This window comes from Trachypithecus francoisi, unplaced genomic scaffold (genome assembly GCF_009764315.1).
Source record: "Trachypithecus francoisi isolate TF-2019V2 unplaced genomic scaffold, Tfra_2.0 Lachesis_group10, whole genome shotgun sequence".
Classification (NCBI taxonomy): Eukaryota; Metazoa; Chordata; class Mammalia; order Primates; family Cercopithecidae; genus Trachypithecus; species Trachypithecus francoisi.
Window position 1 is genome coordinate 32,863,625 of NW_022681455.1, and position 13,316 is coordinate 32,876,940.

General features: G+C 45.4%; 1 protein-coding gene across 2 annotated transcripts; it reads right to left on the reverse strand.

Moving 5' to 3' along the window:
* Positions 1-578: 578 nt before the first annotated feature.
* Positions 579-5,688, reverse strand: LOC117087020 (HLA class II histocompatibility antigen, DM alpha chain). 2 transcript variants are annotated; one of them, XM_033216747.1, is made up of 5 exons: positions 5,528-5,688; positions 2,752-3,036; positions 1,842-2,018; positions 1,482-1,610; positions 579-827 (listed from the first exon to the last, which is right to left on the reverse strand). In XM_033216747.1, the coding sequence occupies exons 1-5, from the start codon at positions 5,613-5,615 to the stop codon at positions 823-825; spliced, it is 684 nt and encodes a 227-aa protein (XP_033072638.1). In that variant the 5' UTR covers positions 5,616-5,688; the 3' UTR covers positions 579-822. The 2 variants fall into 2 exon arrangements, with proteins under 2 accessions (XP_033072638.1, XP_033072637.1); XM_033216746.1 differs by having other exon boundaries at positions 1,842-2,120.
* Between the last annotated feature and the right edge of the window lie 7,628 nt (positions 5,689-13,316).

The window sequence follows — 13,316 nt, forward strand, 5'->3', positions numbered from 1 at the left end:
AGGACAGCACCTGTGCAGTTCTCCTTGGACAGTCACTCAGGCCAAGGAACAGATTGTCAGGAAAGACATGTGAATTCTTTGCCCTTCCAGGCTGTTTTCACTTCATGTTAGGGGCTTCATGATACTGTTTTCCCAGAACTGATATGACTGATTGGAATTGCACCTGGGGGCTTATTCTACCCATCCCTGAGCTTCCGTTTCCCAGTTACGGTGAGGATTGAAGGGAGTTACATGTTCCTCAGGGCAGCCTATACAAGACATAAACATTTTCACAAACAGTAAAATACTCTCTCTCTCTCACACACACACACCGCACAAGCAGCTTCCTTAACCATTTGGTAAGCAGATTATTAGAAAATAACTCTTCCTTCATTTCTCACATATTTTGCACAAGCCGATAGAAGAAAAAGACCAGGGAATAAGAACTCAGCCGGCAAATTAGGGGTTTTCCCTATTTCCCTCCCTAACGAGGGCAAGCTGTGTTCAGGTTAAGGCATGCTGAATTTGAAACGACAACCCACTAAAGTTGAGCTATCCAGAAACAAATACCATGAGTTAAGAAAGAAGCCACCCTGATATAAAGAAATGAGATGATTTATTGCCTTGTGTGGGGCAGGGATGTGGTTGTGATAGGCAGGCCACTCTGGGATCCCTGGGATGCAAGCTCAGGGATAGCAGAGTCCCCAGGTAGGAAATCTACACACACACCCCAGGGATGTCTCAGAGACTTCTTCTACCCTGAGAAGAAGAGATCCTGAGACACCTGAGCATCCTCTGTTTGGATGGCCGAAGCTGTTGGCATCAAACTCTGGTCTGGAAGAATCAGTCTGGGAAGAGATAGTGATGGAGGAAAGGCATCAGGGGATTCCTTCTCCTCCTCCTCCTCCTCCTCTTCCTCCTCCTCCTCCTCTTCCTCCTTCTCCTCCTCTTCCTCCTCTTCCTTCTCCTCCTCCTCTTCCTTCTCCTCCTCTCCTCCTTCTCCTCCTCCTCTCTTCCTCCTTCTCCTCCTCCTCTTCCTTCTCCTCCTCCTCCTCTTCCTTCTCCTCCTCCTCCTCTTCCTTCTCCTCCTCCTCCTCCTCCTTCTCCTCCTCCTCCTCTTCCTTCTCCTCCTCCTCCTCTTCCTTCTCCTCCTCCTCCTCTTCCTTCTCCTCCTCCTTCTCCTCCCCAAAGGCCTTGCTCGCCCTGCCTTCAGCATACCCTGCAGAGGTTGATCTCTCCTTGTTCCCAAATCATCTCCAAGCACCCTTCCTACAGCACCCCATGATTCCTTTTTTCACTCAAAGCCATTCTTGTGACCCATAACTGTATGTGTGTAACTGGGTCCCCAACTGGGAAGATGTGCTCCCATGGTGCTGGATACAGGCCCCTACACCCAAGAGCCTGAGGATCACTATATGTCCCCCTATGCCACAAAATAATGCTGACACATGCACCACCGTATCTGGCTCCCACGGCTCACCCGCCCCCTCCAGATGACATACCACCTGAGCAAGGCTTCCGGAAGTAGATGATGAGAACAATGCCCACGATGATGCCCAGCACACCCAGACCAAAGGCCACGCCACACAGCACATTCTCCAGCAGATCTGAGGGTAGTGCGTTCTGGGGCACTGGAGGAAGTAAGGAGTGGCTCAGCCTGGGGACCTAGTTAGGGAGCCTCCCTCCCAGGGGAATGACTTGGGTGTCTGGGATGACATGGGAGAAACTGAGGCATGGAAGATTGGGATGGGCTTAGGATAGGAATGGACTAAACAAGGTACCAGTGGAGAAAGAAGACTCCTCCCATGGATCTATCCCTTTTTGCCCCCAAAAGGACCAGACTTCCAGGGAGAAAGCCTCACCCCAATAGGCAATTGCTGTGTAGCGGTCAATTTCGTGAGTCACAATGCAGGAGAAAATGTCAGAAGCTTCCGGTGTGATGTTTAAGTAAGAAAAGGCTTGGAAGCTGAGTCCATCGACAGCTGAGACAAAAGTAGGCCCAGATCCTTCCACAGGGACGGAATGATGCTGCCAATTCACTGTCAGCATGGGTGGGAAGAGATTACTGACAAAACAGACCAACGTGTTGGGTTTGCCAAACTCCAGGGGCTTCAGCGTGAACACCTCAGCGATAGGAAACCCTGGTGGGGGGATTGTGGTGTGGGGGAAAAAAGAGACTAGTTTAGACGGTATCTCTGTGTCTGGAGGGTGCATGGCATATGGAGGGGAGGGCAGAGAAGAACACAGTGGGTCAGGCTTTGGGAGACAGAGATGAGGGAGGAGCTGGGCTCCCAAGGGAGGTCTTCTTCCAGGCAAGGACTGCAGCTAGACCTAGAAGCAGAGCCCGATCCAGGCTACTCTGGACCCCTCCACCATGACTTCCTTCAGCACTTCCTGTCTAGAGCTCACATTGATGTCTAACCATGCACTGTCTTCTCACTAAGACATAGTCACATCATCAGATGTTTCCACTCTTCCCATCCATCTTGCTGGGCATAGCAGCACAAGTGTTAATATTCAGTACGTATCAACTGGTACCTGTTGAATTGATCACATTCAATACATAGTTCTGAATGCCTACAACATGCTAGGTACTTCTGCCCACCAAAAAACACAGGGTGCAGACCAAGGCTGGTGGAAAAATTAAGGTGATGGAGAGAACCAGAAGGTATGTGAGATGGGGAGCTGGTATCAAGGGGAATTATTCAGTGTACAGATCAATGAGGTTAAGAATGCAGCCCTCCTCCCTTCACTCCCCAGAAAACTCCTGACCTCTAGACACCGGGATTTTCCCATCAAGTCGTGGCCCTACTTGCTGGATCATCAACTCGCAGAACGCTTTGTCAAATAAAATGGCAGGAGCATCTCCCTGTTCCTGAGCCCAGTCAGCAAATTCAGGCAGGCGAGGCACCCGAGTGTTCTGGGAAAAGTCGAAGAAGAAAAGCTGGTCCTCGTCGTAGGCCTCAGAGAGTCCCATACTGGGACTCCCATCCTGGCAGTACACTGTGTGCAGGAACGTGTGGTTTTGCAGGTCATCTCGCCACACTGGAGTAGGAGCTGCAAAGGACACAGGGTGAGGTTCAGGGAGGTGGGAGCCTTCTCCTCCAACTTAAAAGACAGCAAGGTGAGGCTGGGCGCGGTGGCTCATGCCTGTAATCCCAGCACTTTGGGAGGCCGAGGCGGGCAGATCACGAGGTCAGGAGTTCGAGACCAGCCTGGCCAGCATGGTGAAACGCCGTCTCTAGTAAAAATACAAAAAATTAGCTGGGCATGGTGGCGGGTGCCTGTTGTCCCAGCTACTCAGGAGGCTGAGGGAGGAGAATTGCTTGAACCAGGAAGGCAGAGGTTGCAGTGAGCTAAGATTAAGCCACTGCACTCCAGCCTAGGTGACAGAGTGAGACTCTGTCTCAAAACAAAAAACAACACCACCACCAAAAAAAACAAGCGGGCCGGGTGCGGTGGCTCAAGCCTGTAATCCCAGCACTTTGGGAGGCCGAGACGGGCGGATCACGAGGTCAGGAGATCGAGACCATCCTGGCTAATACGGTGAAACCCTGTCTCTACTTAAAAATACAAAAAACTAGCCGGGCGACGAGGCGGGCGCCTGTAGTCCCAGCTACTCGGGAGGCTGAGGCAGGAGAATGGCATAAACCGGGAGGTGGAGCTTGCAGTGAGCTGAGATCCGGCCACTGCACTCCAGCCTGGGTGGCAGAGCAAGACTCCGTCTCAAAAAAAAAAAAAAAAAAAAAGCAAGGCCTGCTTCAAGGAGCGTGGGCTGAGGTGAGACCCTTTCCTGTGTCTGTTATTTAGACTCCCCCTCCCAGTGGGGATGAAGAACAAATTATAGCATCTCTCTAAGCTTCCCTGGCCTATAAAAAGGCCAGTTGTCTAAAGTTGGCAAAAGTAAAAAGAGTTCTACTGTCTAAAGTGACAGATTCAGTCCAGGCATGGTGGCTCACGCCTGTAATCTCAACACTTTGGAACGCTGAGGCAGGCAGATTGCTTGAGCCCAGGAGTTCAAGACCAACCTGGGCAACACAGCGAGACCCCGTCTCTACAAAAAATACAAAAACTTAGCCAGGTGTGGTGGCAAGCACCTGTGGTCTCAGCTACTCTGGAGGCTGAGGCGGGAGGATTGCTTGTGTCTAGGAGGTTGGGACTGTAGTGAGCCATGATTGTGCCACTGGACCCCAGCCCAGGTGACAGAATGAGCCCGTCTCAAAAATATGTATCTATAAAGGCCAGGAGCAGTGGCTCAAGCTTGTAATCCCAGCACTTTGGGAGGCCAAGGCAGGTGGATCACCTGAGGTCAGGAGTTTGAGACCAGCCTGGCCAACATGATGAAACGCCATCTCTACTAAAAATACAAAAATCAGCCGGGTGTGGTGGCATGCACCTGTAATCCCAGCTACTCGTGAGGCTGAGGCAGGAGAGTCTCTTGAACCCTGGAGGCAGTGGTTGCAGTGAGCCAAGATCGTGTCACTGCCCTCTAGCCTGGGTGACAGAGAGAGATTCTGTCTCAAAATAATAATAATAATAATTAATTAATCAAATAAAAATTTTAAAAATGCATACATATAAAATAAAGTGACAGATTCAGAGGTACTCTGTTCGTTGTGTGTTTGTGGGCTGCACAAAGACACCTAGCCAAAGAAGCAAGTGGAAGCCTGCATTCTGCTCACCACGCCACACATCCTGGCACAGGGCTGTATCCTCCCAAAGGAGATTCCTTTGTCTGATTCACACCAGGCCAGGACTAGAGAAGGCCATGGATGGGTTTCTCACTCTTAGAAGGGAAGGAGGAGGAATGGCTACAGCCTCCCCAAGCCATAGATGGGACTGCCTCCCACTACCCTCAGACACAAATGGTAAATTGGAAAACCAGTCTCCAGACATTTCTTCAGCCACTTCATTGGCACCAAGCCTCTCTGAAAATGTCTTCTGTTCCTTAACCTACCAGGCCTCCCAAAGACAGCACTGGGAGAAGTGACCCCATAACTGCATAAAATAATCCCTCTTCTTTGAAGCTCTTGGCAGGAATCGCTCAACGAGCAGGAAACCTTTAACCCAATACCCAGAAAAACAGACATTTGGAGGAAGAGGGACCTTCCAGATTATTCTTCCATTCTGGGCCATCCTCTACAGAGAATGAAACTAAGACACTTTTCAAGAATCACAAGATAAGTTAATGATAGAAAGCAGAGTAGAATCTTGAGTGGAAGAGTGAAAATAACATCCACTTTGTTCAAATCCCAGCTCTACCACTTTCCAATGGTGTGAACTTGCACAAATAACTCTGAGTCTCATTTTCTTCATTTGTAAAACGGAGAGAACAATCTCCACTTCAAGAGATTGTCTTAAATGGAACACGTAAAGCATCTCTGATATCATTTACCAACCATACATAGTAGCTGTCTTTCCCCACTCCCTGACTATTTCCACTGCCTCAAAAGACTTCCCACCACTCACAAAGCACAGCGCTTTTCCTCACAAACGCTGGGTGGGCTCCCTAGGTTCAGGATGGAAGTAAATGGGAGTACCATCTTACCTTCCGGGACGGCCCAGGAGTGGGGTAGCAGCCACAGAAGTGGTAGCATCTGGAGCAGCGCAGCTCCTTGGTTCTGTTCATGACCCATACCTTCTCGCCACACAGTAGGTAGGAGCTACCAACCCAGCCAACCCTTGCGCTTCCCCAACTCCCTCCCCCTGAGGGTGGCCTTAGATCATGTTTTGCCAGATAATTTCCAATAGCTGCCCTTGTCATTTTGTCTAAACCAATCAGAGAAGTGTAGGGTTTAACATCATCAGTCACTGGGGAGACACCTGGGGCTAGCAACCTCCTGAAGACTTGGCTGTTTGACCAGGGCAGAGTATGGCATGTAACTGGGCTGGGAAGCCCAGTGGAGGAATGTTGCCTCGTGGTGGAGTTCCCTCTTTGGTTTCAAGCTATCAGCCTCACTCTATAAGCCACCAGCTGGCTCTTCAGAACAGTGCCACCTCCTGGCAGAATGCTGCAGTGGGGAACCGCGTCTTCCCGAAGTAAACTCCCGGGGCTCTTCAGATCCTGCCTTCTCCTCCCTCCTGGCTCTTCCTCTTTCTGAAAAAAAATCATTCTCCTTCAGGCATTAGCTCTAATTCATTTTGCAGAAATATACTGAAAATACAAGAAATGCTGGGTGTTGGGCCCAGGGCTAGAAATACAAAGATGAATAGGCATAGTCTGCCTTCAAACAGCTTAGAGTCGAGTGCTTGGGGAGGGGGCCAAGGGATAATTACGCAACAATGTAACGTATTCAATAAGAATGTGCCAAGTGCTTTGTAATTTTATGAGGATGCAGTAATTTTATGAGGATGCGGAATAGGAGGAACATAATCAGGCAGGCTCCTAAGTCTTGAAGGAAAAACAATTTGACCAGCAGAACATAAGGGAAGAGAAAAACATTCCAGGGCAAAGGGTAGGCAGAAGTACAAAGATCACAGGCACCCAGAGGTCCTCTTTGGAGACCCTGTGTACTCGCTGATATGAATGTTGTGAAGGTCACTTGTGTGTTCCTGTATAATAGGAGGTAATGGAGGGTAGAGGGATGTTGTGATGAGCTACAAATTCAGGCAAGGGCCAGATCACACGGGCCCCGCTACGCCACAAGGAGGAGCTTGCTTTTACTTAGCAGATGATAGGGATATTAAAACTGGGGAATGACACAATCATTTTAGCATTTTGGAAAAAATGTTCTGATTGATATTTCAAACAATGAACCAGAGTTTTTAAAGAATTGAGGCAAAACTGCTGGGCAAGAGTCTATAGCATACCAAGATGAACAGTTGCACATACCACTGCTGTAGCAAGACAGCAATAATTTAAATGACAGATGATAAGAGCCTGAATTAAGTCATAATTAGAGGAGGTGGAGGAGATAGAATATCGAGATAATTAGGAAGTAGAATCTAAAGGGTTTAGCTACTGATTAGCTGTGGGAGTGAGAAGGTGGAGGAATCAAGGATATCTCAGATTTCCAGCGTGGGTGGCTGGGTGGGTGGTCAGGGATGGACTGAATTGAAGTAGGAAAGAATGCCATGGGAGCAGGTTTACAGAGAGAAAGAGCTTGATTTTGTACATGTTGAATTTGAAATGCCAGTGGAACAGCCAGCTAAAACTGCATGGGAGCACAGTGAGGCATGTGGGTATGGACCCCAAGTATGGTCTGTAGAGCCTGATTTGAGAGTCATCAGCACAAATGTCAAAGCAGAGGCCATGAATAAGATCACCCAAGTAAACTGTGCAGAAGGAGCGGGAAGTGAAACAAGGACAAAAGTATGCATGGGCTCAAACCCCACACCTCATATCGGTTATCCAGGATCCAGTCAGGAGCATTTAACTACTTTCTGTGCTTCAGACCGAAAGAATTTAATATAGAGAATTGGTTACAAAGGTGTTAAAAGGGCAAGAAGTACAAAAAAAAAAAAAAGGAGCATCCTAGAAATCTAAATTTAAAAAAAAAGATTGCTATCTGGAAATCAGAAGCTGCCATCATCCCTGAGCTGGAATCTGGAAATCTACTCATTGCCTTGTGAAAGACATTGTCATAGTCAGTTCCAGTCTACTAAAAAGGTGCCACCTCCTTCAAGGCTAGAATCCTTGAAGGGTACTTCTTTTGCTCAGGAGGCTGGAGTCCTGAGTCTCCCATTCTTCCTGCTGCTACATCCACCAGCTATTCCCAGCAACTGTCACTCTGTTTAGAGGCTGAAGCAGGACACTTCTCAGTTTCTCTTGCCTTCTGATCTCCCACCAGTGCCTCCTACTGGCAGAATCTAACAGGAAGCCAGATGTCCAGGAAGGCTGGGAAATACACACCTGGCTAACTCCTAAGCTGAGCAATTCAGAATACAGTAGAGGAGGGTGCGTGTGTCACTGAGACAAAAGATCATAACGAGTATACTGAAATATCCTGGTTTGTAAGAATCTGGTGGCATGAGGACCATCCAGAGCACTGAGAAAAGAACAAGGTAGAAGCAGATCAGATAAATAAAAAAGAGGTGTGCCACGAAGGAGGGCAAGGTCAGCATTTCTAAATGCTACTCAAAAGTCAAGGAAGGATTGAAAAGTGTCCTTAGATTTGGTGATTATGAGATGGCTGACAAATTTATTGAGAGCAGTTTCAGTGTTGTAGTGGGAGTCGACTCCAGATTGTGGTGGGCTGAGAAGTAAGTGGGAGGTGAGGAAGAAACTGTCAGTGTATATGCTTCAAGTTTGTTAGACAAAAGAAAGAGAAAGACAGAAGGGGTGGGGGAAGAGGCAGTGAGAAAGTTCTCATGTGGCAATCAAGTAATCTGAGAAATTAATATATGTGAATATTGTCCGTCAGTGTTTCTGAGGCTTTCAAAATTCGTACTTTCCATCATTTTTTTTTTCTTTTAGACAAAGTTTCCCTTGTTGCCCAGGCTGGAGTGCAGTGGCTACTTACAGGTGCAATCATAACTCACTCTAGTCTTGAACCCCGAGTTCAAGCGATCCTCCCGCCTCAGCCTCCCAAGTAGCTGGGGACTACAGGCACATGCCACTGTGTCTGGCATCACCCCTTTTGATAAACAAGTAATAGTAGCAGTAATAGCCAAAAACAAAAACAACTCCATGACCTCCTAGATATTCTGGAACAGCAATGTGTATATATGTGTGTGTGTCTGTGTGGTGGAGGCAGGGTGCCAGGGAAGGACTAGGGTTTGGAAATCATTGTAACCTTCCAAAAACCAGAAGAACATTTCCCAGTATCCCAACATTTACGGACTAACCCATCAGTGGTTCTGGCAGTGGGGAGATTCAGGCCCCTCGGGACAGTAGAAAAGAAGTTTATGAGACTACCAGTGGGGAGACATATGGGACACAGGCACCTAGAGTCCTAAATCAGGGGTTAGCAAACTTTTTCTGTAAAGGGCCAGATGGCAAATATTTTAGGCATTGTGGGCTATCCGATCTCTGTCATGAGTACTCAACTGTGGCACGAAAGCCTCCATGCACAATATGTAAATGAAGGAGCGTGGCTGTGTTCCTAGTTTCCTCCTAGCTTTTCCTCCCACTTCTTGAGCATCTCCTTCTCAGTCTCCTTCATAGACTCCTTCCTTTCAGCTACTCTTTAAATACTGGTGTTCCCTGGAGTTGTGTCCTCAGTCCTCTTTTTATTTATGGACACTAAAATTCAAATTTCATGTAATTTTCATGTGTCACGAAATATTCTTCATTTGCTTTTTTTTCCCCCAACCATTTAAAAATGTGAAGACCATTCTTAGCTTTTAGGCCATTTTAAAACAGGTGGTAGGCAAGATTATGCTAAAAGCCCATAGGGTGCTGAATGATGCTCTACACATGTGGTCAGAATTGATACGAAAACCCCAAATAAACCCACCCTTCAAAGAAGAACCTCAGTCCCCTTATTATTGGATTGGCAATCAGTTAACAAACACTTTGTGCCAGTTACACCAGTCTATTTGGAAGGAGATCTGAGGAAGAACAGGAGAAAGTAGGCTGGGTGGAAGGGCATAGGAATAGGTACAACAGACACTGCAATTTCTCTGGGTGAGAGGAACAAGGCAGAGGGGTCCAAATTCTCCATAGGCAGCACAGTGTAGACAAGACCAAGGTGAGGAGAAACATAACCATCCCTTATCAAAACTATGGTGAGGGGTGGTTAACTCCATTCACCCCTTCTATAATCACAGTTTAAATGGTAACAAGTTCAAACATTTATAACTACTCTTCCTTCTATGTAATCCTTCCCCACCAGGACCTCCCAACTACTTCCATCATAAGTATCTCAGGAATAGTTTCTCATCAGTTTGGAAAGTGATAATTGTGGGCAAGAGATGAGCAAGGCAGCCAGTTCTGCCTTGTAGTAGTTCACTGTCTGCTTTGTCATTAGCAATGAATGCCTCTGAAAATAATGGCACAGCACTGGTAAATCCAGGAGGCTCTGGTTTTCTAACACTCAGCTGTGCTATCCCTTTCTAGCATTTAAAAATGGACTCTATTTGGCCGGGCGCAGTGGCTCACGCCTGTAATCCCAGCACTTAGGAAGGTGAGGTGGGCGGATCACGAGGTCAGTGGTGAAACCCCATCTCTACTAAAAATACACACACACAAAAAAAATTAGTCAGGCGTGGTGGAGGATGCCTGTAACCCCAGCTACTCGGGAGGCTGACGCAGGAGAATCGGTTGAACCCGGGAGGCGGAGGTTGCAGTGAGCCGAGATCGTGCCATTGCACTACAGCCTGGGTGACAGAGCAAGACTCCGTCTCAAAATAAAATGGAATAAAACAGAATAAAATAAAATAAGACTCTATTTTTCCCCCTAGCAGAGTCAAATTTCTTGGAAAAGTCATGGGCAACTGTGGCCCCGCTCTCATACTTGCCATTTAATCTTTTAACTCTCAACAATGTAATTGTTCACCAATACTTTTGTGTTGCCAAATCAAATGAACTACAGTCTCTGCAACATTTGACACTGTTGGCCATACCCTATCTCCTAAATTGGTCAAATTTTTGGCATCCCTGATGGCACGCTCTCCTAGTTTTTCCTCCTACTTTTCTGGCATCCCCTTTTCAGTCCCTTTGGGACTCCTTTCTTTCAGCAACCCTTTAAGTACTGGTATTCCCTGGAGTTTTGTACTCAACCTTTACTCTTCTTAGACTATACACTTGCCCTGGATGATCTCATTTACTCCCACATGCCTTCAGTTACCACCCATTTGCTAATGTCTTCCAAGTTTACCTCTTCAGCTCAGATCTTACTCTGAGTTCCACACTACCCATATCCCAACCGCTTCTGGTCAAATACACTTGGATGCTATGCAACAGCAGTTCTTAAACTGTATTCTTCACAAGATAATAGCGTTCCTCAAGAAATAAAAAAAGTAAGTTTGATGATAGCAATCATTTATTTTTGAATTTATTTTCACAGACATAATGCAACAGCAAACACATTTATATTTTTATTATGCAACAATTTATTATATTTAATAAGTCTATTTTATTTGCAAGCAATAGAAACCAATTCTGGCCAACTTAAATTTTAAAAATGAGGATTTATAGGAAAGATACTGATCTAACTCATGAAATGAAAGTAATAGTTGAATAAGCTGGCCTCAGGTAAAACAGCCACAGGGACCTTAGAAGCAGGAGTTGAGTTGCCATTAATATGCACACCTGCAAAGGCCTCCTGCCTCTTTATCTTTCACGTTTTGCTTTGCTGGGAGAGACTCTCTGACTGGTTCAGCTTGTATTAGGTGTGTACCACTGGATTCATTGGTTGTAGCCAGGTATAGTATTACCCCTATGGATTAGAGCTATTCCTAGAGAAAGGAGAATCGTATGAAAAGTAACCACTTCAATACAGCTATTTTCAACATATGGCATCTCAGACAATTGTATGAGATCATCTGAGGCATAAACATAAGGTTAAATCTGTGTATTAACGCTCAAACAGCATTTCCTAACTAACTACTCACGTGACATTTGTCATCTACTTGATGATCTCTGGTCTGTCACTTGTCTTACCACATATTCAAATTACATTTATCGTATGATTCAATATTGATTTATTAATTTAAAATCATACATTCCACTAATTTCCTTTTTTTTTTTTGAGACGGAGTCTCACTCTGTCGCCCAGGCTGGAGTGCAGTGGCCGGATCTCAGCTCACTGCAAACTCCGCCTCCCCGGTTTACGCCATTTTCCTGCCTCAGCCTCCCGAGTAGCTGGGGCTACAGGTGCCCGCCACCTCGCCCGGCTAGATTTTTGTATTTTTTAGTAGAGACGGGGTTTCACCGTGTTAGCCAGGATGGTCTCGATCTCCTGACCTTGTGATCCGCCCGTCTCGGCCTCCCAAAGTGCTGGGATTACAGGCTTGAGCCACCGCGCCCGGCCCACTAATTTCCTTTGAATCTGACTAAAAAGTTTTTAAAATTTTACTCTGAAAAGCTCCAAGCACACATAGAAGAGAAGAATCTAATAAACTCCAATGTACTCTCACGAATTTTAACATTTTTCAACATTTACCATTCTTCCATTCTTGTTTCACCTATTGTTCTGCATTTTTTGGAGTATTTTAAACAAATTCTGCCATTACATTTCACCAGTAAATATTTTTAGGCATATCTATAATAGATAATAACCTTTCTCTTAACATAACTATAATGCCATCACCACAACCAACAAAATTAAAAATTACTTAACTTCATTTAACCCAACCTGTTCATTTCTCCTAATTATCTCAAAAATGTCTAAGGGAATAAAGTTTTAAATGAAAAGCAGTATCTTATAATTTTCAAACTGTGCCATTAGTTTAAAAAAATTGGTGAGTTTTCTATTTTATGTTTCATAAACCTACTGATGGTTCAATAATGAATTCTAATTATGTATTCCATAGGCAAATAAAGTTAGGAATTGCTACTCTGAATGTATCTCCATCTCAAGATTACAAGAGTACAATCATCACTTTCCCTTCCCAATATATTCCAACTCCTCTCCTATATTTGAGACTTCAGTGAATAACAAGATGTCCACCTGAGCTGCAAACGTGGGTCATCCTTGACAACCCCATCTTCCTCAAACCTTCCCATTCAATTGTCCTAAGAATTCTAATAGCTCTTGAATCTTCCTTTTTCTTTCCATTCCCACTGGTCCAGGCCTTCAATGGTTGGTTTTCACCGGATTATTGCAACTTTCTTATAATTGGTCTCTCTGTCCAATCTTATTATTTTCCATAGTACTGCCAGAAGGATATTTTTATTATGCTTAATTGATCATATTATACTTCTGCATGAAAACCCTCCATGATTCTTAATGATCTACTTTCCTTGTCATGACCCTTAATGACCTGAAGTCTACTTACCTATTTCTATATGTCCTTTCAGGTGAAATCTTGCTCCTCTCAGGAAGGCTTCCTTGAACCCAGAGTTGAGATTAATCGCCTCTTCAGTACGTTTCCAAAGCACCCTGTGTTGGCCATTATTACCGTTTTAATTGTATTATTCTCTTCCACTTATCCGTCTGTTTCATAGTCACCTCATTTCTACTGCAAGGACCTTAAGGGAGGGTGTACTCTCTCTCTATATATATAGTGGATAGTAGATAAATATATATAGTGGATATATATAGAGTGGTTATATATAGTGGATATATACATAGTGGATAGCGGATATATATATAGTGGAGATATATATATATATATGTATCTATATCCACCAACAAGCCCATCAACAAGTGACCTTTCACTCGATGAACAAATGGGCTACCAGTCTCTGAAGGTGCTGAACTGAGATTGGAAGAGCCTGTAGGTGATGGTGA